The sequence below is a fragment of the Xiphophorus couchianus genome, chromosome 9, assembly GCF_001444195.1.
Source record: "Xiphophorus couchianus chromosome 9, X_couchianus-1.0, whole genome shotgun sequence".
Taxonomy (NCBI): domain Eukaryota; kingdom Metazoa; phylum Chordata; class Actinopteri; order Cyprinodontiformes; family Poeciliidae; genus Xiphophorus; species Xiphophorus couchianus.
In genome coordinates, this window is record NC_040236.1 from 23,279,497 (window position 1) to 23,304,255 (window position 24,759).

General features: G+C 42.1%; 2 protein-coding genes and 2 non-coding genes across 5 annotated transcripts; 3 read left to right on the forward strand and 1 right to left on the reverse strand.

Annotated features, from left to right (window-relative positions):
* Positions 1-8,586: 8,586 nt before the first annotated feature.
* cep63 (centrosomal protein 63) lies at positions 8,587-17,671 on the reverse strand. The gene is made up of 14 exons (XM_028028520.1): positions 17,267-17,671; positions 17,006-17,183; positions 16,824-16,919; positions 16,399-16,488; positions 16,195-16,308; positions 15,959-16,123; positions 14,957-15,069; positions 14,697-14,840; positions 14,050-14,152; positions 13,723-13,920; positions 12,455-12,541; positions 11,513-11,718; positions 11,172-11,442; positions 8,587-10,286 (listed from the first exon to the last, which is right to left on the reverse strand). Exons 1-14 carry the CDS (start codon positions 17,305-17,307, stop codon positions 10,107-10,109), a joined length of 1,986 nt encoding a protein of 661 aa, XP_027884321.1. The 5' UTR covers positions 17,308-17,671; the 3' UTR covers positions 8,587-10,106.
* A 236-nt stretch (positions 17,672-17,907) lies between these two features.
* trnap-cgg (transfer RNA proline (anticodon CGG)) lies at positions 17,908-17,979 on the forward strand. Its single transcript has one exon. It is a non-coding gene; the product is annotated as a tRNA-Pro (tRNA).
* A 652-nt stretch (positions 17,980-18,631) lies between these two features.
* On the forward strand, positions 18,632-18,703 carry trnap-ugg (transfer RNA proline (anticodon UGG)). The gene has a single exon. It is a non-coding gene; the product is annotated as a tRNA-Pro (tRNA).
* Positions 18,704-18,910: 207 nt separating this feature from the next.
* Positions 18,911-21,370, forward strand: LOC114151359 (RING finger protein 224). Of its 2 annotated transcripts, none has more exons than XM_028028521.1 (4): positions 18,911-19,119; positions 19,422-19,942; positions 20,873-20,980; positions 21,066-21,370. In XM_028028521.1, exons 2-4 carry the CDS (start codon positions 19,587-19,589, stop codon positions 21,109-21,111), a joined length of 510 nt encoding a protein of 169 aa, XP_027884322.1. In that variant the 5' UTR covers positions 18,911-19,119; positions 19,422-19,586; the 3' UTR covers positions 21,112-21,370. The 2 variants fall into 2 exon arrangements, with proteins under 2 accessions (XP_027884322.1, XP_027884323.1); XM_028028522.1 differs by having other exon boundaries at positions 19,549-19,942.
* The last annotated feature ends 3,389 nt before the right edge of the window (positions 21,371-24,759 follow it).

The window sequence follows — 24,759 nt, forward strand, 5'->3', positions numbered from 1 at the left end:
TGCTCCTATTGTGAATCGCTTCCTGATAGGAGGCGCTCTGGGAGACCGGCTCAGTCAACTGCAAAGGAATGCGACATTCCACTCTAATCTTACGGATGTTTCTTTGGATTTCAGAGACCGATTTCGGCCATTTTCCCTGTTGTGTCTGGAGAAAGTGTTTCCTGACTGACACCCGCGCCGTGCTCTGCTTTATCCACAACTGACTTTTTTTACACATGGTTTTCTTGTCACTAGTAAACCACTTGTCATTATGTTGGATTTCATCACAAATATTTTGACGTTTTCTATTTATATCTTCACTTATTTATGGTTCAAGTTTTCAAGTCTTAATATCTATAAACTTTTATATTTGCTTCTTGTTTCCTGAGTTTTTCATCCTCTGAAATTGTTTATTTTTCTGAGTTTCAATTGTTTTCTATATCAATCATTTGTGAATTTTCTGTGTTTTTTTTATCAGTTTGTTCCTGTTTTAAACCCATGGGAAGCAAAGTATGCCACTGATTTGAATGAAAGGCAGTCTGTGTATAATTAATCGTGAACAACATTTGTGTACTTAATATTTCAATTGATTGTCTCTGTTTACAGGATTTTTCCTGTAGAGAGCCTGAAGTCTCGTGATGATGAGGATGAGCTGATTTAAAGGAAATACAGACATTTACCAAAGGACCGAATCAGCACTGAAGGATTCAGTCTCACCAGCAAGAGCTTCACAAGACCCAGCTTTTATTTTGATAGTCCATACAACTTTGATAGTGAATTTGCATAGCAGTTAAACATCTAGCTCTGAGCTAGCTACATATTTAGTTAGCAAGCTAACTATTTAGCTCCAAACTAAATATTTAGTTCTGAGGTAGCTAAATTTTTAGGTTAGCTAGTGCAGAGCTAAATATTTAGTTTGAAGCTAAATAGTTAGCTCGCAACTGTGCTGTTTACAAATGAAGAACATGGTGAAAATATAACTCAGTTTTTTCTCGTGACTTTTTAAAAAAATAATCCAAACTACTGCTGTTCATTTTTGACTGTGTAACTTTACCACTGTGCTGTCTTCATTATTTCCCAACACCGGTGTTATGAAAACAATCCGTGTAGCACGTTCAACGAATATCCTTTATCTTTTTATTTATAGCCTCTTAACGTTTTTATTGCTTTGTATTGAAAAGCTTCCGTTGTGTGTTAGGATTCCTTCTTGTTTGTGTAACTAGCATCTACATGCATGTCTCCAAATAGCAACAGAAACTGTTTATGCTGGCCGAGTTGTACCATGTCAGGGGAAAGCTTCGGTAAATACACAGCTCGCTAAACAAACACTGTCTTGCTGTGATAACCTCTCTGACCAGATGGGAAACGCAGAGTTAAAGGGAAAAGAGAGTCAGGGGAGCAGAGGGGTCAGACACCAGGAATGAGGAAATCCCACCCTCGCCCCAGCACATAGAGGACAGGAAGTAAAGGCCATTTGCATACAAATTGTTCTTCAGTGGTGCAACATATGCATTAGCGTGAGGCTGGGTTGCCAGCAGAGCAATAATGTAAATCACCAGGTGGGTATAGATGGGATCCACATCTCCGCAGTGGAGATGTGGCTCAGAAAAAAAATTTACTCTTAGAATAAGCTAATAAAATATGCATTCTTAAAAGTATTTAATCTATATTATCGATGCAGAGGCTTCTCTATCACAACAGACAGCTGTGACTTTTCACTGTTTCTTTCATGAAGTCATCTGGTTTAGTCATTTAGAAAGCAGAACTGATTTATGGTTAATGCACTGCAAAAACACAAAATCTTACCAAGTATTTTTGGCCTAGTTTCTGGCACAAATATGTTCGTGCATTTGAAATAAGACAAAACTGACTTACAAGTTAACTTTTCAATGGGAGCGTGTTTAAAGTCAAACACTCCTTAATGCTGACGAAAAAGTGCCAGTTCCACTGGCAGATTGTTTTACTTAGGTTACAAGCTACTTCTAAGTTAGTTTTGTCTCTTTTCAAATGTACAAAGATATTTGCATGAGAAACTAGAGTACAAGAGCTTTTGTGATTTTGCAGTGTAGATAAAATGTTACTGAACTAGTAATAAACTTTTCAAGTCTGTTGTAGCAAAGCGGGAGTCAAACCTCGTTCCTGAAGCCTGCAGCTAAAACCTGCTGTTCACATCAACGTCCTCAGGGTTAAAGAAGCTCAGCTTGGAAGGAAACAAAAGTAACATTTTGTTACAACCCAGAATGATAAGTTGACAGAAAACAAAACAATTTATAAGTCTTATTGTAATTCTCAACTTCTAACAAGTGGATACAATAATTGTTAAAACATATTAGCAGGGTTGCACATTCCTGTATGGGATTCTTTTAGTGCCAAACATGTTCTGTGTCTATGTACAGCTGCAGCTAACGTGGTGTTCTGACCCGCAGGTTTACACACATGCTCTAAACTTTATAACTTTATGTCAATGTTTAAGATGAAGTTCAAATGAATCTCTTTGTGCCTATACAACTGATTTTTTTTAACATTTATTTTATTTCCCTCCTATCATCCCTTCCTTCCCTATCTTATTGATCTAGGGGGATCAATAAGATATTTTTGAACTGAATTAAAACAGTTTTTGTTTTTTTGGCTATGTGGTAAAAAGAAAAAAAAAAAAACAAACCAAAAAAACACCCCTGTACAATATTTATGAATAATCCTCATCTAGAAGCAATATTCACAACCACGTCTAGCACACGGGAAAAACGGGTTCAGGTGAGGCTGCACGACGGCACGGTTGGTGGCACAACAGCTGCGTTTCCATTACAAATGTGAGCAAAGGATTGTCAATATTTTGTTGATGTTGAAAAAGCACAATTTTGCATTTGCTGTGTTTCCATTAAATAAGAAATGCAATTAAAATCACACGAGAATAAGTTTGTTCATGCGATAAGTCATTAACAAACAAGCCACACCGTCATCCTCCTACTACTTCCTGTCGTCTTGTTCTTTGTGGTTTGTGCCAGTGGCAACATCCTGCTGTTGACTGCGTAACTCGTGATTAAAAAAAGAAAAAGTGTGTTCACTTTGGTTTTGTGAAATAAACTAATTTTGGTACGGTCAAAATCATCCTAGCACCAAAACTTTTGATCAAAAAAAGTTTTTTGGGGGCTTTTCCCCAAAATTAAGCAATTTTATTTCAAAAATGTCAAATTGCTCAATTACATGATCAGTGGAAACGCAGCTGCTATTGAAATGTTCAGCCGGTTAAAAAACGAACATGTTTTATTTGAACTTGTCTGAACTGAATTTAAAAGTCTAGTTCGTGTTAAAGGAGACCTTGTGCAACCTGCTCTCTCTCTGGTGAAATTGAAAATGTTCATATCCGTCACGTTTTGTTAACTTACGTTATAATTGTGAAAAACTACGGAGCAGATTTTAAACCTGTGGAGAAAGCCCTGTGGAAACCTGACGGTCTGTGACGCTTTGGCCCCATCGGAGCCATCACCCCAGGTGATGACAAGCTTTTCTGTGATCTCCTGAAACACTGACAGGTTTATGGTTCGTGTAATTAAAGACATAAACACGCGGAATCAGTCAGGCAGAATGTGGCATGAAAGGGGAGCGAGGTGAAGAAGGTCAATGATGTTTTGATTCTGGTTCAGGAGGCGGTTAGATTCTCAGATTTTAGACAATTAGGAAAGGCGTTCCAGTTGTTGCATGCTCATGTAAACCTTGAATTTTGTAAAATGATGACAAACCTTTGAGTTTCTTGATAAGAACATTTGGTTTTTTTGTGTTTTTTTTTTTAAAAAAAAGGCCATTAAATAGCTGTAGCATTGAGGGGTAGCATGTTGCGTAATGATTTCAGCGTCCTTCGCGTTCGGAGCTGAACGGGACGGGGAGCAGGGTGTTCCTGGAATGGGAACAAGGTCCGATTCCGAGAACAAATGTTCCTGACAACACCATCACCTACCCCCCGGACTGCAGCGGCCTCAAAGTAACGGAGCGTGGAAAAGAAAAGAGGAAAAAAAAGGAAGGAGGGGAAAAAAAGAAGAGTGAACATAGCGTCGGCTTCTAAAGAACTGAGATCTCTGAATCTCAGTGCAATTTTACTGTCAACTGTTCTCAGTTATTGGGAATAAAAACATAAAACATTTCAAGTAATCAGAACTAAACAGGTCTTGGTGGCACATATTATAAGAACATAACAGATATTTACAAAACAAAAGAAGATATAGATCATTTATATGTTCTATATAAAGAAGGATCGTTGATAACGATAACACTTAATTTGATCTTACGCACTTCTATTTCATCGCCATGTATTTCTCAAATTTCCCTCCTAGCATAGACGCACTTTGATTTCACTAACTTTTTAAAATCATACCCTGTTTAACAATGAAGAACTGATTTTTAAAACATTAGTTCACAAGTACAAAGATTGTTTTTACACCCCTAACAAATAACTTGGGTCCCAGTACTAAGCCTTGAGGAACACTTCAAGATATTTTACTCAACTGAGACTGAATTTTTTTTTTTTTACTTGCTGTTAAATAATCTGTCAGCTTGTGATCTGTAACTTCTCTTGTTCCACATTGTTCCCATTTTTGAAAGAGTAGCGTAACGTCTAAAATCAATAAAATTGCCACAAACATGCCCGCCATAATCATTTTCACCTTCTTTTCCTAAAATGTGTTCTTAAAGTCTGTTGACATGCGACACCCTTTGACTTGCTAGAAAACATTTTGGCTTTCCTTTAGCAAGCTTCTCACAGCGCTTTGCTGGAGTTTTGGTCCATTCCTCCTGACGGAAGAGGTGTAACTGGGTCAGGTTTGAAGGAAATGGAACCCAAGGATGAACCAGACTTTTGGAGGCCAGACGATTCTTTCCTGACCTTTCCGTGAAGTCACTCCATCCACTGACGCGCCTCTAGTTGAGTCAAATGTGGGTTAGCCAATCCCAAGATGAACCATGACACAGTCATTTAGGATTCGCTCCCACACTGCTCACAGACATGGCAATCTTACTACGCAAGCGTCTCGGTTAAAAGAACGCAATGAGGAATTCTAGAAAAAGGCCCATCTTGCTCATTATTCTGGAATTTAGCGAGTCATTTTGGTAACCCTACCTGACCTAAACCAGGAAAGTTTAGTTGGATTTAATGCCAGATGGTGACATTACACCACAAATCTCTAATCTGTACCTTTTCTGCGTACATTTCGTCCGTACAGTACTGGGGAAAGAGGTCAAGTTTCTTTCCAATTAAATTGGAGGAAGGGCGTCATTTCCTCAGGCGTTCCAGTTGAAAAGATGTACAAATCAAAACATACTGAACTGTTTATGTCACCACGGCTGGAAGAATGTAAACTGGCTCTTCCCCACTCCTATTCATCAATGAATGCCGGGATACTTGAAATGTTTCGGGTTTTTTGTGCCTTTTCCACTTTATTCATTTCTGCAGTCACAGCCCGGCTCTGTCAGACTGACTGGAACCCGTTTGGTACTGTAGATTAGCAAGCTAAGTACTGGAGATGGTCCAAATTGATGGCCCCATTAGCTGTAAATGAACAGGCAATGTCCTGAATAGTTTCTGCATAAGGCAATCCAACATCAAAGCTCACTCTGTAGCCCAGATTCCCAGTTCTGACTGGGCTGAATGTCATGAACAATGTGCTCTAATTTCCAAGAATTCTTATTATTTTTCCTTTAATTAGGGTCTGCATGGGACGGCCGTGGGGGTTTTAGGATTGTTGTGGTTCGTTCCAGTGGAGGATGAGACAGACGAAGATGTTTGCATTCCACCCCCTTTTTTTCATGGAGCGTTCAGGACATTGCTGTGGATAAAGTAAAGACAGAGGTTTTGACTTTACGTGACAGATTTCCCTCGAGTGTTCAAGAATGACTTAAAGTATGTTTGCAACAGCCTCTCTTTTTCCATGAAAAGTATGATGTTTTTTTGGGGGGGGTGGGGGTGATTTGTGGATAACAGTAGCGTTGGGGTTTTGCTTTGGTTTTGATAGGTACACATGCCCTTTGTTGATGTGTTTTATGTTGATGTAATTATGTTTATATATATTAGTAAACTGTAAGATTTTCATTTAGATTTTTTTTTGGTGTTTCAATATCAAAAACCCCTCAAAAACACAAAGAGATTGTTCCTAAAGAGGGCAAATGCTAAAAACATATTGGAAATGTGTTTCATCCGTTAGATAAAAGGGAATATTATGTCTTTTACACACACATTGTGGCATTTCTTGCACATTCCATTGTTACAAAATGCTATATATGTATCTATATGAAATATGACTTAAAAGAAATCTGAGGCTTTGAAGTTGGGCCTCTGTCTCTTTAAGAAGCTCCTGCTCTTTCCGACACTCCGCCTTCAGGAAGTCACGACAACGGTGTTCGCCCATTATGCCGTTTACAAACGTTCCTGTGAGATTTGGGCTGAGACTCGCGATTCTAATTGTGGTGTTTGCTAATTGCTCCTGTCCCTGCAACATATCCTGTCCCCCATTTACAAAATTTAAAAATCTTCTAAGGCCCTGCAGACTGCTGGGTTACATGGCAACTTCTGAATGGAGATGTATTGTGGGGGGAAAAGCTCAGGGTTTCCCTCAGATAACCTGCTAAGCCTGGTGGTAGTAGCAGTCCACCAGCTGCCCAATGTGTTTTGTGTTCATTTCTTTCTTTTAATTCAGAAGTGCATGAACAGTCATCATAATTTGGAGATATTATCATGCGGCCAACGGGCAGGTGCAGCGACGGCGCAACTGGTGCGCATCCCCTTACTCCCAGTTCAATGTGTCAGCTATAAACCTAGCTTCATTCGTCTTTATTGTCGCTGTTACCCATTTAATAAACAAACATCGCTTAGTCTGGTGGGAGGCAACTAAAGCCTGGTGGCCCGCCAGGCTTATATTACACTGGAGAAAACCCAGAATTTGGCAAATGTAAAAGTTCCAAAAACATGTTTAGGGGGACTATTGCGTTACAGCTGGAAACTCCATCATTTTGTATCAACCAGCAGAGCAGCTGATGGCAAGGTTCACCATTTAACAGTCTCAGGCTGCTTACATGAAACTATCCAACCCATTATTCTCTTTACCTGCACGTCAATAGCCAAAGAAGTGTCAAAGTTGGGTTGTGGCACCATTTCTCTTCCCCTGTACAGGCCAGTACAGTAAAGTGTGTGTGCTGTAAGTCGGGGGAAACAATACTGCACATGTAAATGCACTCATTGTGTGCTGGAATGCATTCTTTTCCTGGCTCCTTCGCTCAGCGTTCTCTAGGCACCGAGCGTCGAACGCGCCTTCCAGTCTGCAGAGACTTCAAACGCGACCCGAAGCGACTCGACGTCGCACGAGTCGCGTACATCAGCGACTTGCGCCCACCGCTCGCGACCTCCCACCGTCCCAAAGCGTGCGCGCGGCCCGGAGAACAATGAGACGCTCCCCTCACCATAAAGGACATTGTTGGAGGCTGAAGTAGGACAGACGCACGCGAGGCACGTCGGGCACGTTCTCTGAGGCCCCACCATGGAATGTGCGACAAAGAGTGCATGCAGGCCGCAACGATTCTGGGGGGGGGGATAAGTAAATTGACTTATCTGGTGACAGAAGTTTAACAACTTGTTTCAGCGCGAACCGTTTGCCCCATGCAACGCTTTTACAGCGACCAGCTCCGGGGCTTAACTCCATCTTTTACGTTATAAAGGCATTTTGAGCATCTGTGAGTTTGACAACTCGTTTCCAGTTATCTCACAGAATCAAGGTTGCGCCTTCATGCTGACTGTTTTCCTGGCAAGTTGACCCGTCTGTTTAGGAAAAGAAAGGAAAAAAAAATCCCCTCCAACCTGCACCAACCTGGAGCGATTCAGCAGAGATAAGTCAACCATTTACACAAACAATCCATCTTCACTTTTTCCCACGACAAGTTATGATCTTTATGAAGATAAGGAAAGTTCCCTAAATACCTCAGACATCTCAATTTATCAAGATGGATTGATAACGTGACCCGATATTTCCACCAACACCCTCCTCTATTGATTTTATGAGAGGGTTGGATGGGACACGCATTCCTGCTTTATAACGGCAACACACCTAAATCCTGATACGAGCCGGGGAAAACAAAAACAAACAAAAGAAAAAAACCCTGCAAACATGACCTGGTTGCTTCATTGCTTTTGGCTGGATGAGAGTAGCTTACAGCTCCCTCTGCTGCTGGAATGTGGCCCTGCATATAAAACTCATATAAAACATTTTCGCCTCATATATCCCATCTTCCATGGCAGAAATAGATATTTTTGCCTCATGCAGTCAACCATTTAAATAAAACATTATGCAACGTGTTATGTTACTTTAAGACATGGGTTTTCAAACTTCAGTTAAATCGAATCTGGTTCATCGATTTTATCTCGGCATTTTATGGTACTAAGAAAGGAATTTATTCTCCTTTCCTAAACTTTTGTCTCTGGATGTTGAATTCTCTGGAAGAAACTGCAGTCAGTCTACATTGGGGAAAAAAAACCTCTCCACCTACACCACACTGGAGTTCTTCTGGAGTTCCTCAAGGTTGTGTACTCAGTACACTCCTGTTCACACTAACAAATACAAACAAGAAGGGTTGACCAATAAATTCATTTAATCATTTAATCAAATTTCATTGGTTTGATTTGAAGTAGCCTTTATAGAGTATGACATAAACATTAGAACTCGGCTTGTTCAATGACCCCTTACTGTGAAGCAAAGTCTAATGTTTTTGCTAATTAGCCCACATGCTAGTTAGCATGTAGTGCTCAAGTTCCACATTTAGCACCTCTGAACCAGAGGAATACCTGCATCGCCAGCCTTAGTGCTGTTTGTTGGTGTGTGTGTGTGTGTGTGTATGAGCCGGGGTGGGGGGGTGTTCACAGAACAAGCATGACCACATATCAAAGTGAAAAGTCAGGTCTGGCAAGCAGCCGACCACCACTTCTCTGTAATACAAAAATGCAAAACACTTTTTTTTTTTCTTTCTTTTGTTTGTTTTTTTCCCCCCTCAGTTTATTTCCATTCTTCCAATGTGTCTCTGATTTAAAACAAAGCTATAAAAATGCATCTGGATACGGCTCCGCTGGCCTCTCAGCCGTCCACATGGTCGACATTAACATTCCACCAGGTTTCTAATGATGAGGACGGAGCGGGCTGCAGGGGGAGGCTTTATGTCAGCGCTGGCATGGCGCGCACATTCCTGCGCTGGACGAGCTGCAGAGTGGGCGGCTGTGACGCCGGTTGGACCTGGGGACAGCAACTGTCCTCGAAACACAAGATAGACCTGGCAAAAAGATTGGCTTTTCCCAAAGATGACACCGAACGCGTTCTCAAGAAATCTGATTGACGTACTGTAGAAATCTCGATCGTTTTACACGTGCACAGCGGGATTTTGATTTATGAAAACTTGAATTGATGGTCTGAAATGAAGATCCTGACCAGAGGGATTTCTACAAAGAGGGCAAATCAGGAGAGTTCAAAGTCTCAGAAATGAGAAGCGAGTAAATCCCATCATCTTAGCAACATCGCACATCAATACATCTACGCCAATATTAGCATTTGTCATACTAATATTGAACATTTGCAATACAATATATTATACCCCAGTGCAATGTTTTCACAGTAATATTACTGGTTGATTAAATGCCATTTGATGCCCATATTTACTCACCTCAGCATGCTCAATGCTTAAAGTGGCTCCAAGTGCCAGCAGCGTGGCCTACTTTCTGATTCGTTTAGGTAACAATTATTCAACAACTCGAAGGCTCTCGGAGATCAGCGAGAGTTCATCACAAGGTGGTCAGCTGATCCTTAAATACCAATTCAAAGAAAAGAGACAGGACGAGAGGACGTCACGGCAACGTATCCTGCCAAGACCACGCCGTTCATCGCAAACAGACAAGCTGTCCAAAGTCAGAAGTGACACACGCTTCCGTCATGTGACGCAAATGTCAGCAATCTTGTGATTTTCAATACGCCAAAATGTGTAGTAAATTAGGAAACGGTGCGTTCAACACTCGTGAAACCATGAGCAGGTGATGAGTAACGAATCAGCAGAGTCACAAACACCTGTTTGGTACCGTTTATCAGCTATGTTAAGGCAGAAGGGCGGAGTCACGGCGCAGAGCCGGAGCGCGCTCCCGAGCCGCTCGCCAGGAACCTGGACACCGTCCTGAAGTTGTTCTCCTTCATGCCGCGGATGTGGCTGTCCAGTTTCAGTCGCAGCTCGTTGGACCACAGGCTCTCCTCCGCCAGGAAACGAGACACTGCGCTGCGTGTAGGGGACAGCGCCTCCTGGTGGAGAGGAGCACAAACACCTACAGTCATGGTTCAAGTACTTATAGAGCAGTTCAAGGTGAGTTTTCAAACTTTCGGAATCCCACTTTTGGAAACGAAAACAACACAAATGAGCCAAAGAAAGCAAGCTTCAATTCACTATTACATGAGATCACTTATTACAGTTAATAATGTCTCGTGAAAGTAGTCGACATTTTACAGAAGGGTCAAGCTAAGCTAAAATTATAACAACTTTTTTGTTTATTTTGCTTTTTTCCATGTGTTTCTTAACATAACATTACACATAAAATAAAATAGAATGAAAAATAGGAGGTCTGGTGAACAGATGTCACATTTAAATAACAAATTCCAATAAAACTAGTACAGAGTCACAAATTCTGGACATTTTACCTCAATAAATGTATTTATAATCCATATTTGATCTGCTGCCAGTCATAAAGGGACGGAACGTTTTTGCTTTAACTACCGTATTTCTTTGTGACGGTTTTTTGGGTCGCTAAACTTAACATACCAAAAAATCGTTTATAGACTCTGAGTCCGCTGAATACAGAAATCCAAATAAAAACTCACCTCACTTAAAAGCAATTTAAAATGAGATTTTGGTGAAAAATGGCTTTTTAATCAGGTGTAGAAAAATATCTGGTTCCAACTGTAAATAACGTTTTCCAAATTTAAGCTTTAATTCAAAAGCTAGATTGCACTTTATTACAAAACTGTGCAGCTTGAATATCAAACACTTTCAAGGACTTTACACAGAAATCAAGAACTTTCCAAACCTTGAAAACATCGAATTGAAATTCAGGTGTTTTCAAGGATTTCAGGCAGACAGACGTACGAACCCTGTGGCCCCTGAGTGCAGCTCGGTCATGGAAGAAAACTCACCTCTGAACCTCTGGATCTGGAGGTCAGACAGTTTTCAGGGCCAGAGTTTTGGCCCTCAGCAGCAAGTCTGTGTGGAGTGAGGGCTGTGGCTGAGCTTCCTCTGCTCAGTCCGGGGCTGCTGGTGGAAGAGGAGGAACATGAAGAGGAGTGCAGCTGGCTGTCTTTGTGCTCTCTGCCAGGCGGCTCGTTGGAAGACTTTGGAAAGTCCTGAAGCTCTTTAAAGAGCCTCTGGATCTTCTGGATCTTTCTGTCATAGCTAGCGGGCTGAGTCCTGCAACGACAGCCGTTCAGAGCGTTTCGCCGTGGAGGTGCTTCTGTTCCCATGCGGACGCACCACCTACCGTTCCGGACCAGGATCCACCTGCGCCGTCATCGTGGTGTGGCTGAGCGCGACGTGTTGGTTCCTCTCCGGACCCGTTTCATCCTGAGCGTCCAGCTGAACGTGGTGCTTGGCGAGCGCCTGCCTCAGCTGCCGGTTCTCCTCTTCCAGGCTGCTTATGGAGGTCAAGTAGCGCTGCTGCAGTAACGCAGCAGAGGATTCATCCCCCTGGGGAGAGACGGGCGGATCGACGGATGAGCAACACAACCAAGAAAGCGCAGAACTGACTTTAAGGAGAAGGATCTGACAGGTTTTCTGCAGGTTTCACTGACTTAAATTTGAGACTTTTTAAGACCATTAATGAAATTTAATCTCTGCATCACGACAGAAATGTACAAAAGAAAATCACATATTATATATAATAGTATCTTTTGTTGCACAGAACGCACCAGGCCTCGTATGGGTGGCAACTGAAGATAAATTTTCACTTACCAATGAAACTTTCATAGTGTAAGTGTAAATAGCTAGCTAGCTAGCTAGCAAGGGTATAATAGTTAAAAGGGCATGATAGCTAAATAAGTAGGCTAGAATTTTGTCTTGGTCATCATGCGCTAAATAAAGGTGCTACCACAATTAAATACATTACAAACAATAAAAACACAATATTAGCAGGTAATTAGCGCTAGCCTCAACGACTTCAAGCCACAAGACGGAATGAAGATGTCTGTGTGCGACTCAAATATTTGCCTGAAAATAAACTACACGGAATATGCAAGAGATAACAGTTCTGACCCAACAAGATTTAAGACCGCACTTAAACGTATTTAAGGCCAATCAAGATTTTTAAAAGAAATGTAAAAACACTTTCAGATCTTGATTTTAGATGCACAAATTTAAGACTTTTTAAGGATGTGCGGTCACCCTGTCTTAGCTGCTGTTGGGTGATGAATCCTAAGAGACAAACCTTGGGAGAGTGGGACTGGAGCGTCTGCAGCAGACCTTTCAGCTGCTTGTTCTCGGCCTGCAGAGTCTCCAGCTGCGCCTGAGTCATCTGAGTAACGGGAGAGGAAAGAATCCGGGTGGTTTCACTAAACCCAGCAGAAAGGTTAAACATTTGGTCTTGAAAAACGTGAGAGCCTCTCACATCTGGTCCTCTTTAACAGAAGAAATCTGTAAAGTGTGGCATTCATTTGCATTCAGCCCCATATACTCTGATGCCCATTTAATCCCTCATCTGACCAGTGACGTGCGGTGAGGTTCATAGCTGGTGAGGCACTGATTTAATCATAATCAGATTTTCAAATATAGACCCCCTGCTTGTTATTGTTTACATAAGGAAATTTCGAGCATGCGGTCAACGCTGGAGGGCAAAAACTATTCTGACCGCATGTCACTGCTTCTGACAGTAGGATGAAAATGTCAATAAAGCAAACCTACCAAGACATGTTCACTCATCTACAGTGACAGCCTGGATAATGACTTTTATAGAGAACATTTTCAGACATAGATAATGAACGATTTTTCAGGTAAGTATTGGCCATTCTCCATTATAGAGATAGCTAGCTAGAATAGATAGACACTCACTGACCGACTGACCTGTCGGTCGGTTGGACAGACAGATAAACTGGTAAAATGAAGGATGGAGTCCTGATAAAAAGCTCCATTATCAGTTGGGTGAAACAGGAGACAAGTAGAAAAATGTGTTCTGGTCAGATGAAGCCAAAATTTTGTGGCCTAGCAGAAAAAGCCTTCGTCACCCTGAACACAACATTCCAAATGTGACACCTGGTGGTGGCAGCATCATGTTGTGGGGATGATTTTCTTCACCAGGCATGAGGAAGCTGGTCAGAGTGGGGAGATGGGTTTAGTTAAAGTTAGAGGCTGCAAAAGACTTGAGACTGGAATGGAGGTTCACCGTCCAGCAGGACAGTGAGAATAAACACCCTGGCCAGATCCAGATCGAACAACACTCATGTATTTCAACGGTCCAGTCAAAGTTGAACTAACTCCTTTTGATAATCGAGGGCATCACTTGAAAACAGTTGCTATCTGGGATTGTGTTTTAAGAGACGAACGAGGAAATATCGTCCATCTACGGGTGTGGAAAGCTGAGGCTGAATACAAAAACCCGCCACACTTTTCAGATATTTGTAACAGAAAAAAAAAAAGTTCCTCCAGGTTCTTTTCTTTTCTCTTCACGCACGTTTCCGAACCACACGGTCCCAAACTGACCTTGAGCTGCGTGGCTGCCTCCGCCGCCCGCTGCACCTCGCCGCGAAGCTGCTGCTGGATGCTGGCCGAGGAGCCGCTGAGAGCCGAGATGGACACGTCGCGCTGGTGCAGCTCGCCGGTCAGCTTCGACACCTCCCTCCTCACGCCCTCCACCTCGGCGCTGTGGGTCTGCCGCGCCGTCTCCAGCTCCTCCCGGAGCTGCGGGGGGGGGGGGGGGGGGGGGGGGAGGGGGAGGGCGACTCCGGACATGTGAGGGGCGACTCCACACGGAGGCGGTGGGGGAAAAAAAGAAAACAAAGCAGAAAGAACGAACGAACGAACGCTCACCTTTTTGCTTTCAGCGACCGAGTTGTCAAAGTCTGCCGCTACGTTTCTCAGCTCTTTCTCCACCTTTGTTTGATCCTTTAGCTGTCGGCTCATGCCCTCCATTCTGCGTTCAGGCGAGAGGAAGCACAGGGAAGTTTAGCTTAATTTGCACAATTAAAACACAAATCAAAGATATTAAGAAGAAAAAATTGATTATAGGGCAGGAAGAGGTACAAGCCTGATGGATTTATATTAATAGTGGAGAAAAAAACGATAATATGTATACAATACAATCCTTCATCAGCTGATCATAAATTTATGAAATACAGTCATCTCCAAAGTATTTGTGGGAATTTAAAAAGTGTACATCATAATGAAAAAAGTACGGACGTTGCAGAAGCTCGCTTTTTTCTCTCGATATAGAATAAATCTAGAGACAACCATCGGGAAATTAACTCGTTATCTCAACACAAACCATCGTGAAAGAGCATTGGCGGAAAACCAAAGTTTTATGCAAAGTTGTGGGAAAAACTATAAGTATATATAATAAAGTGTTTGTCCACTTTCAGCTGTAATCAACAACAATTCCAATTGTTGCTGATGATACTTGTCGTACTTATCGTGATGCGTTCTTGTTTTCCTTTAACACGACTCCAGCAGTCACCCACCTCTGTTTCAGACATGTCACCTCCGACCTGAGGTTCGCCTCGCCGGCCCGAGCACCCTGCAGCTTGTCGGCCATCTTCTCCAGGTCCTTCCTGATGACCTCCACGCCGGTGCAGCCCTGAGCGGCCAGGCAGTCCTCCAGAGAGCTGCAGAACGACAACGACACCAAGCAGCCCGACACAGTGAGGTCAGAGCGCCCCCTTGTGCGGAAGGTACAGCGTTGCATCCAGCAGAGGAGAGAGCTTTTAAAACGTCCGCCCACCGGATGACTTGGTCTTTAGCGTGGAGCAACTGTCTGAGTCTGACGGCTTCATTTCCACGTCTTTGCTGATCCAGGTCAGCTCCCCTCGAGGCGTCCGGTTCGTCTGACCGCAGCTGCAGGACAGAGAGGTCACGTCTGTTAACACGGGACTTCAATGAGTTCAACTGATGCAACTTTAACAGCAATAAATGAAACACTGACCAACATATTTGATGTTTGTGGATGATGCCACTTGACAAAATGCTATGAAGTGATGTGTTTATGATATAAAGCATTTTGAGCTGCCTTGTTGCTGAAATGTACTACTTAAATAAACTCGACTGGTTGATATAAAATCCCAATAAAACATGATTTTATGTAGGTTTGGGTTTGTGATGTGACAGTCTGACTACTGTTGGCGACACTGTATGTAACATGTGGCATTTAATATAAACTTACTAGTTGTCCAAATGATGATCACTGTTGTTTTTAGAGCTCAAAGTGTTTTATATAAGCAGAGTTAGGTAGTTTCTAGTTACATTTATGCAATTACATTTAGTTCAGAAACCTTTTTTTTTTATTCTAAATGTACTTTTAGGATTATTTTTACTACGCTGCACTTTTTACTTTTTGAACAATTTTATCATGAAGTATTTTTACTCTTTCTTGACTAAAATTTCTGGACTTTCCACAGAATGAAAAACAAAATTTCACCAAAGTTTCATAAGTTTAATAATGAAAGAAACTGATTTGGAAACATTATTTTTTGTTACTTATATGAATTATTGTCATTTTGGTCCTTTAAAAAAAACCAAACTATTTTCCATTTCACTTTATATTTTGGTTCGTCTGATGATGTCATTTGTAAATATTAAACGATGGATAATTTGATCAGTTACTCAATAACTGAGTAAACATTTTACCAATTGCTTGAGTAGTGCTACTGTGACATAAGTATAATCTTTGGCTCTCTGCCCACCTCTGTGTACAAGCGGCTGAATGTGCCCCCCCAACCATGCTGACCTGCTGTGGCTGTGAGGCTCCCAGCAGGGCCTCACAGGGCCGCAGGCGCTCCAGCTCCATCTCCTGGGACAGCAGGCTGCTGCGGGCCTTCTCCAGCAGAGCACCCAGATGCTGCACCTCCAAGCAGCACTCCATGTGCTCCTGCTCCACCCGCCACGGTGCGCTCTGGGAACAAAACGCGGCACGGTGACGAACGACCGCTTCCAGGTTTACGTCTCTCTCTCTGGTTCGGTTACCTTTATGTGCGAGATCTCCTCAGTCAGGCTTTTATTCTCAGCCTCCAGGGTGGTGAGCTGCTTCTGGTACTGCGCCCGCTGCTGCTCCCACTCCGCAGAGAGCCGCTGGTACTCCTGCAGCAACCAGCAGGGTTATCTACACTGCCACCGGTGCTACTGCTGGGTCCGATGCAAGCAACGCAAATGGAGATGCAGGAATGTTACCTTCAACTGGTCTGACTCTTTTGCTCCTCCGCTTGTCTGCTTGAGCTGTTTGCGCTGGAGTTTTTGGTAACTTCCCTTTAAAAGGTCCAGCTGAAAGAACAACAGCGTGTTACAGTCATTGTTAATAGGAAAAATGATTTATTTTAGATTGATCTCAGGAATTTCCTAGATAAAATGTGCAAATGTCTGAATCATAAAGGTTAAAAAAGTTCAAACCTTTGAAACGGAGACATTTTTGAGAAAAATAACTGAATTTCAAAATGTGCTCCTCTTTCTTTTTCTATCTTCAGTGGCTCTAACATGCCGTTGTAAGCACGTCTACAATCATTCAGTCGAACTTTTAATGCATCCGAGGAGAAGGAAAAAAAAAAAAACAGACGGTCTCACAGATGAACACTTGGACTGTTTGCTTCAAGATGTCTCACCTCTTCTCGGAGTTTCTGCAGCTGTTGCTCGTACTTCGCAACTGCCTCTTGGCGACTTCTCAGGATTTCTTCCAGCTGTTTTTGAAGTACTCCAATCTGCAAACGAAACCCCTTGAACAAAACTCCTCATGCAATAATTTGGATACTTTGAGGAAAAAGATTTCTTGGCCTGTTCACTTCACCTCCAGGTCCCTCCGCTCAATGATGTTTTTGGAGGTTAGAAGGCCCTCCTCTCCATTCTTCACCCTGATCTCCAGGACATGCTTCTCAACCTGCCACTCCCTCCTCTGGTGGCTGATCATGATGTCGATCTGTTTCATCAGTTCCTGGAGCTCTGGCTCGCATGACGACAGGACAGAACTACAGCACACAGACCAGATGAAAGCACGTCTGTTAGAGCCAGTAAAATACAACATTCACGTTCTAATTCAGTTTGATGTTACCTAAAGTTAGTGTTCCGCGTTGAATCAAGAGAAGCCTCCATCTGGATCAGGTTTTTTTGTGTGTGTGTGCTTCTTGTGGGTAAAGTCTTCTCTAGAGGTGTTAACCTAAAGGCTCCTCATGTCTTCCACCGGCTGACAACAAAACAGCTTGTGAAATCCTGAACGTTACACCGCCTCTACCGCCACCCAACTGAACGGGGCAACAACGACGCTTCCACACAGCTGCTAAAGAAACGGAAAGGACCGATCTGAGGCTAGGCGCTCCGGGTAAAACACTGAGCTTCATACGGTGATTTACTAGCGGCAGAAGCTAATTTACAGCCAAGTTAGTCCGGCCAAGGATATTTGTTTACATCCGTAACAGCACTTATGCCGCCTTTCACTCCTTTGAGTACAATGAACTTCCTGTGGTAACTCCGCCCCCATACTGTGACCTCAGCACGTTGTACGTCAACCTAACCGAAGCCACGGTTTTCTAGTTTCAGATGGCGCTCATGGCTCGTCTGAATAGGAAGGTACTGTAAATTTAATGATAGGGTATGAGGTATGCAAGGTATTACATAACTATGAATACATATAAATCATACAACATTACTGTATTTATAGGTATAATTTGCATTGTGCCGGACAGTTGAACACGTGGCTCGTTGGTCTAGGGGTATGATTCTCGCTTCGGGTGCGAGAGGTCCCGGGTTCAAATCCCGGACGAGCCCTTATTTTACAACTAGTTTTATAATTGCTTTTCCGTTTCGTTTATCTCTGCCCCACGTTTCTGTAGATGTAATATGCACCATTTGTTCCTTTGTTGTTAGGCGTTCTTATGACATACGGGTGCACACAGAGGCAAAATACTAAAATCCTGAAAAACATAGATCTTTTGAAAGATTTAAAAATTGATACCCTTTATTCTGATCCAATGGGTTGGGGGGCTGCTTCGCCGGCCATTTCGACTTTTCGCCATTGCGTGCCTGTTGGCTCGTTTTTTCACTCGATTCTGAGAATGAAACAGACACAGGCGTCTGCTACTGCTTGCAGCAGTTATGTACGGCACGTTTATTTTTGCTCATCTACTCAGAGATTGCTGTAGGGAGTTGTGGTTTGTTTACGGGTATAAACAAACCTCACTAAGTATTTCCACACGACTAAATACTGGTAAATACCTGTAGCCCCACTTGGTGCGTCACCAACCGAAACATGGTCGACAGGAAACGTCCAAGACGGCACCATTTCATTTCTGCTGGTCTTTCCGGGTGAAGAAATTAATTTAAAGAGTGAATCACAGCATTTTGATGTAACCCATCCAACATAGTCGTTGCATGGCTCCGTCACAGGTACAAAATCGTGATCGGACTTCGTCTTTCCTGTGGCTCGTTGGTCTAGGGGTATGATTCTCGCTTTGGGTGCGAGAGGTCCCGGGTTCAAATCCCGGACGAGCCCAATTTTTTTTTCTTTTTTTGTCTGGTTTGTCTTTAACAATTCCTTACCATCTGGCTGTATATACACATCTTTTAGATTATATATCATCTATCTATATACCTATAGATATAGATATATGTATATATAGCGTTGTTCCTCCTCTTCTATCTACACCCCTCCTATCCTCCATCCTCCCTTCCTTATTCCTCCACCTGCTTTCGGTCAAACGGCGAACAAAGAGCGCCTCCACCTCTCTGCTCCCCCAGCTGTTGTTGGGAGGGCTTTACGGCCGGGTAGAAATAAAGAGAGACGTTCCTGTTCCGCCCCCACAAACGCCGCAGACAGTCCTGACAGGCGGCAGCCGAGCCGGGCTCTTTCTCTGTGTTCACAGCGGCGACACTGAAAAAGAGACGAGACGGATCGGAATCAGCTCAGCTGTAAGTACGACGACATTACTGTAAGCTTTATTCTGTGGAGAGGATAACATGATGCTATCTTGCCTATTACATCCTCTTCTGTTTCCTTAGAGCTCTTTTAAATTCATGTTTTTATAATAATGTGTTAACAAAGCAATCTAAACTTTTCATTAATGTTTGACTTATCTGTAGAAATTTGAATGTGATATTTTTCTATTATCTGCTGAAGTTGAATAGAAAATGTGATTTAAAAAAACAAAAAAGGCTTGTAATTTTTGCAGCTTCACTCTAGTAACATATTTATACATAATTTGATTCTCCAGGGAGAGTCAGCGTGGGAATTTGAGATTAACTGCTTTGACACATCGTTGGAAGCCTTTCAGATCACCCTCAGGGATTTACTACTACTATTATTATTATTATTATTATTATTATTATTATTCACCGCAGCAGCAAAAGGAGGAAAAACTCCCAGTGTGCGCCTGACGATGGTCCTGTGTGAGGATGGCGAGTGCAGCGTCTGCCTCCTGCCGTACTCCCGCATGGACCGGATACCCCGGCTGCTCCACTGCAGGCACACCTTCTGCCAACCGTGCCTGGAGACGATATCCCGGCTGAGGAGCGGGCACCTGGCCGTGTCCTGCCCGCTGTGCCGCCGGGCCACCTGCATAGGGCCGGAGCGCAGCCTGCAGGAGGCCCTGTGGGTCGACCTGGAGCTGTGGGAGCGGATACAAGAGGCCGCAGTGGTGGAAGAGGAGGAGAAGGAGGAGGAGGATGGACAGAAACGAAGAGCGACAGTGCAGAGGATGGAGGCTAAACAGCAGCCCGCATTACAGGCCGAGTGGTGGGTTCATGAAAAGAAACACTAACGTTTAACTGGAAAGCGAGTCTATTTTTACTTCCCGGAAATTAGATTTTCCATAACCGTTTTTGTCCTGACGCCACACAGAGATGGCATAAACATAAACATGGGGGCTTGTTTCTGGGAACAAAACCCACTTCAGGCGTTTATCCAGCTGAAGGGCTGGAACAATTAATCGGATTAATGGCGAGGAATCGATTGTTGAACTAAACAGCAACTAATTTAGTAGTGATCAATCGTTAACTGGAGCGTCGTTAAAGCGGTCGACTGCAGAAAGAACAACTCAGAGTAATTAAGTAACAACTGTACAAAAATATACATTTTGAATCTGTGATTAAAAACAACAACTTTGTGAATATGTTCTAACCACAACTCCTCATATGACATCATTTTATATTTATCTGGTTCAAATTAGGTAAAAAAAAAAACAACAACAACAAAACTATGTTAAGTTGAGTAGAAGGGTTAAAGTTTTCACATGTTGAAGTTAGAAGAATGTTTCAGCTGCAGACGCATCGTTTGCTACAAATAATCAAACATACGCTAACGGAATGCTACATTGTTACATTTTAGGCAAGAACATGTTTGTTTTTATTTTAAAATGAACTGAATTGTTTATTTATTTGCATCTTTTAATGTATTTCTACTATTGTTTAAAAAAAAAAAAGAAGGTTGAAGTGGTTTTATGAAAAATCTGCAGAATGGGCCATTTTTTAAAAATCCAATCGATCGTCAGAATAATCGATTACTGAATCGATCGTTAGCTGCAGGCCTGTGCGAGCGTCTGAGCGCCTTCAGGAATAAACGTAGGAATTCCTCACATACCGAGGCGCTGAGCTGCAGACGTCCCGTTAGGCCTGAGCTCTGCAGCCACAGGAAGCTCAACTCCTGCCCCGTCTTCCCTCTCCTCAGCGTTTCCTGGCGCCCGGCCCCGGCGCGCCTCAGGCTGCCCGCTCTGTTCCGGAGGTTCAGCTGGACCAAGCCGCACCGGGAGACCGTCATCCCCAGCAGCAACAGCGTGTGAGTTTTCACTTCCAGGACGGCCGTTAGAACTCTGAGAGGAAAGAAAGTGACTTGAGATGTTTGTTTTTGTTGTTTCATTTAGAGAAATGAAATCCTGGCGCCGACTCTCAACGGACGACGTCTTCTAAGAAATGCAACCGGAGGATCCATTTGTCTTCCCGTTGGGAGACGGTTTTGTCCTCAGCTGAAGGTCTTCCCATTATTTCATCCAGGCTTAATTCTCCCAGCTGGCGCAGTGGGATTTAGTTCAGCTGTCCCAGTCCGGCTAACGCCCCCAAACCCCCTCACAGCAGATGGTCCGCTCCTCATCACTCAGCATAACTTATTATTTTTCCTTATTTATGACAGTTTGTTGACAGAGTTTGTAATTAAACTATTTTTAAAATATTTCTTTTCCACTTTTTTTTGGGGAATTTTTTTCTTTGTGATTTTAAGGAATCGTGAGCTCCAGCTTGAAAACTCCACTCTTCCCTCCATCTTTCCTGAAGTATTAAGTCAGAACATGAATATGATAATGTGACTGGAACTTTATGCACAAAAAAAGAAAGAAAAAGCTTTGCATAAAACACCCAGTCAGCCGTGAAAGTGGATTATAATCTTCATTCATCGAGCATCTGGCGAATTTTCCACGTTAAATGATATCAGAGAACTGGACCGTCACTTCGAAGGGAACGCCCTTCGCTCCCCCTGCCTGCCTGTGTCTGTGCTGGAGGGTTCTGTTGTTATGAAGTGTGCTGTCACACACACCCACACACACACACACACACACACACACACACACACCCCACACTCACTCCGGAGTTGTTTTGTTTCAGCACGAATTAGTTTCGCCTCAGTCATATTAAGGTCAGCGCAGTAAGAAATCCGTTAGTCGTCCCACTGGTTTAGCAAACAGCAGGCTGCCTCAGCTGCAGAGCTCTTAAAGAGACAGTCCCGCTTTAACGCCTGTTATTAATCTGACTGAGCCTTTCAATTCCCTTTTTTTCCATGTTTTCATGTTAAAGCCGTAAGCCTCAGTGGTGGTGTGATTTATTTGGGATTAAATGTGAGCAATCTAAACCACAGGTGTCAAATCCAAGGCCTGCGGGCCAAATCCGGCCCACCACAGCTGTTAATGAGGCCCTCTACAATTTAGAGGGCCACATGAATTGAAGTTTTAAGACAACAGCTACACGCTTAAATATTATTTTATCAGTCAAGTCCAACCAGTTTTCAACTGTATAGGACCAAATTACATTATTGTGAAAATATGTTACAGATGGATGCGATTTTATCATTTTCTGACACACAGACACTGTAATATTTTAACTATTTGCTAACTGGTGATTTTGTTACAAGTGGCCCTTTGAGGATATTCATGGTCAATGAAGATGAGTTTGGCACCCCTTCTATTGTCCTGATTGTATGTTTAGTGTTTGCACCCTTCTCTACCACACATTTTTCCTTCCACTCAACTTTCTACCAACATGTTTGGATACAGCACTCGGTGCTCGTTCTACCGACCCACAGAGAACATGTTTAGAATTAAATGGGCTCACTAACATTTAACTTGTCCACAATATTCTAATTCTCTGATACACCCAGTTTTGGGTTTTCATTCTCTGTAAGCTACAATAATCAAAACTACAAAAGAAAAGGCTTAAGATATTTTATTCCATGCGCTATCAATGTATCCATATAATGCAGGTATTGCGTGACAAAAAATATTTTTCATCATATAATTTTCTTTAGACATAACTACCTAGACTAATGTTCTCCAACATCTTCACAGAGCAGCGTTGTGTGGTTTAAATACTTTTACAAAGCCTTGTATAGCCCTGTAAAACGAGTGTTATCATAGCACTAACATTATTTTATTGATTATTTCTATTAAAAAGCTGAATGTATAACCTGAACCGGAATGAGCATCGTTGGAGATAATCTCCAGGAGGCGAACCTGCAGGGACAAGCAAGAGTTTCAGTTTCACAACACATTTCCTGACTCATTATGTGTTACTTATTGTGTTTATAATTAGGATTAAAGTTGAACTGGGAAGGAAGGAAGGAAGGAAGGAAGGAATATTTGTAACATCCTGTTACAAATATTCTGCCATTTAGCATCAGACTTATTCAAAGTATGTCTAATTTAATTATTGGTATCCATAAAATAAAACAGTCCACTGTAAGCAAACTCCAGATACACATAAATAAAAGTAAATGAAAGTTTAATGATCTACACACACAGCAGTGGCTGCCTGACATATTCAGGTAGTGGTGAGGCAAAACAGAAATTCCAGCAATGCAATCTTTGAAACAACATTGAGTAAACACTTACCGGGGTTTGCTAAGTATATTAGGTAAGATACATTCCTGTGCAGGGATACTTAATCCACACAAACAGTTACAATGTCTGTGACTGTACAATACAGGTGAGCAGCAGCTGATGGCAAACAAACTGAGCTTCTCACTGCAAGGCAACAGAGCTAACAAGTTAGCGGACCTTTTAACCCAGGTTCTAAAAAGTAACTGGAAAATAAAGAAACAGAGTTAAGACAATAACAATAGTCACGTCAAACTAGCTTATTAGACCTGGAGGAGGAAAGTTATTTCAGATGTATGTTTTCCAGATCTAGTTAATTAAGAAGAAAACATTTCTATCTCCTCTCTTGTATTAAAAAGTCACTTACAAAATGTATGTTATAATCAATACAGTTCCTGAAATTTTTGAATACGGTAATCTTCACACACCGCAGCAACTCCAAAGATTCTTCTAAGAGGACTTTCAGTCACTCCTCTTTCTTCTAATGAGACACATTTTATTTTAAAGTAGTGTTTACCATTAGTTCATGGACGCCATGTGCAGCAGACATCAGACAATATTCAGAAATCAAATTAAACTCAAGGACAAATAATTATTGCAGGAGATAACAATAGCTGTCATACATGAATAGGATGCTGGTTTAGTTTATCTTGTCAGTGTATTCTGGTTCACATGGTTTATTAGTAAGAACGTGTTCATAAGGCAGCCACAGCTTCGGCCACAAGATTGTTCTGGGTTGGAAACTGAAAAGATTTGGAATAGGCAGCAGCTGTTTGGGAATCATCTTTTTGTTAGTTCTGATGTTAGATTTACTGTTTGTCATCCTTGGTAAAAAAATCTTTTTTATAGCTTTAACTAAACATGATTAAACTGTATTGGTGACAGGTGGCTGATAATATGCCTTTTTTAAAATGCGGGCGTTGATAATAAACACAAAACGCACATTTATGTTACACTTTCTTCCAAATATCCCCTTAAGTAGTTACACCCCATATCTGTCTCATTTTTTGTCTTTCAGGTGGATTAACTATAGATTTTTTTGGCAACTAACTTCTTCCAATTGAATAATTAATATTGTAATTCTGAAAATATATTTTTTATAATATTGCATAACCTCCTGAGGATTCTCCGCACATTTTACTGTCCTTGTTAAGATGTGTCCTCACTAGTATTGAACATTTTTACTTCTGAGGAATTAACTTTATGACCTAACAAGAGCAAGTCATCAGAAAATATAGAGCAAGGTCTACCTGCTAGCTTGCTAACTAGCCATGCATTAAAGTTTTCAGTGGCTGAACTGCTCTTTCCGGTATCTGCATTTCTAGAAAAAAAAACAACACACAAAAAAACCCCACTTCTAACAAATTAAGTAAATTTTGCTTTTTTACTGTGTTGGAAATGACAAACAGTAGTGCACTGAATTACATTTCAGTAAATAAAACAAAGAAGCTAGCAAGAAACTGGAAGACCCAGTTGG

Excerpts from the sequence above, each read along its gene's own strand:
- cep63 (XM_028028520.1), bottom strand. The coding sequence starts at position 17,307 with ATGGAGGCTTCTCTTGATTCAACGCGGAACACTAACTTTAG. Across the intron at positions 13,921-14,049 it reads CGGTCGCTGAAAGCAAAAAG|CTCCGGGAGGAGCTGGAGAC; the intron begins GTGAGCGTTCGT and ends CCCCCCCCGCAG. Across the intron at positions 12,542-13,722 it reads AGGCAGCCACGCAGCTCAAG|ATGACTCAGGCGCAGCTGGA; the intron begins GTCAGTTTGGGA and ends CCCGTTACTCAG.
- LOC114151359 (XM_028028521.1), top strand. The coding sequence starts at position 19,587 with ATGGTCCTGTGTGAGGATGGCGAGTGCAGCGTCTGCCTCCTGCCGTAC. Across the intron at positions 19,943-20,872 it reads CCCGCATTACAGGCCGAGTG|CGTTTCCTGGCGCCCGGCCC; the intron begins GTGGGTTCATGA and ends CCCTCTCCTCAG. Across the intron at positions 20,981-21,065 it reads ATCCCCAGCAGCAACAGCGT|AGAAATGAAATCCTGGCGCC; the intron begins GTGAGTTTTCAC and ends TGTTTCATTTAG.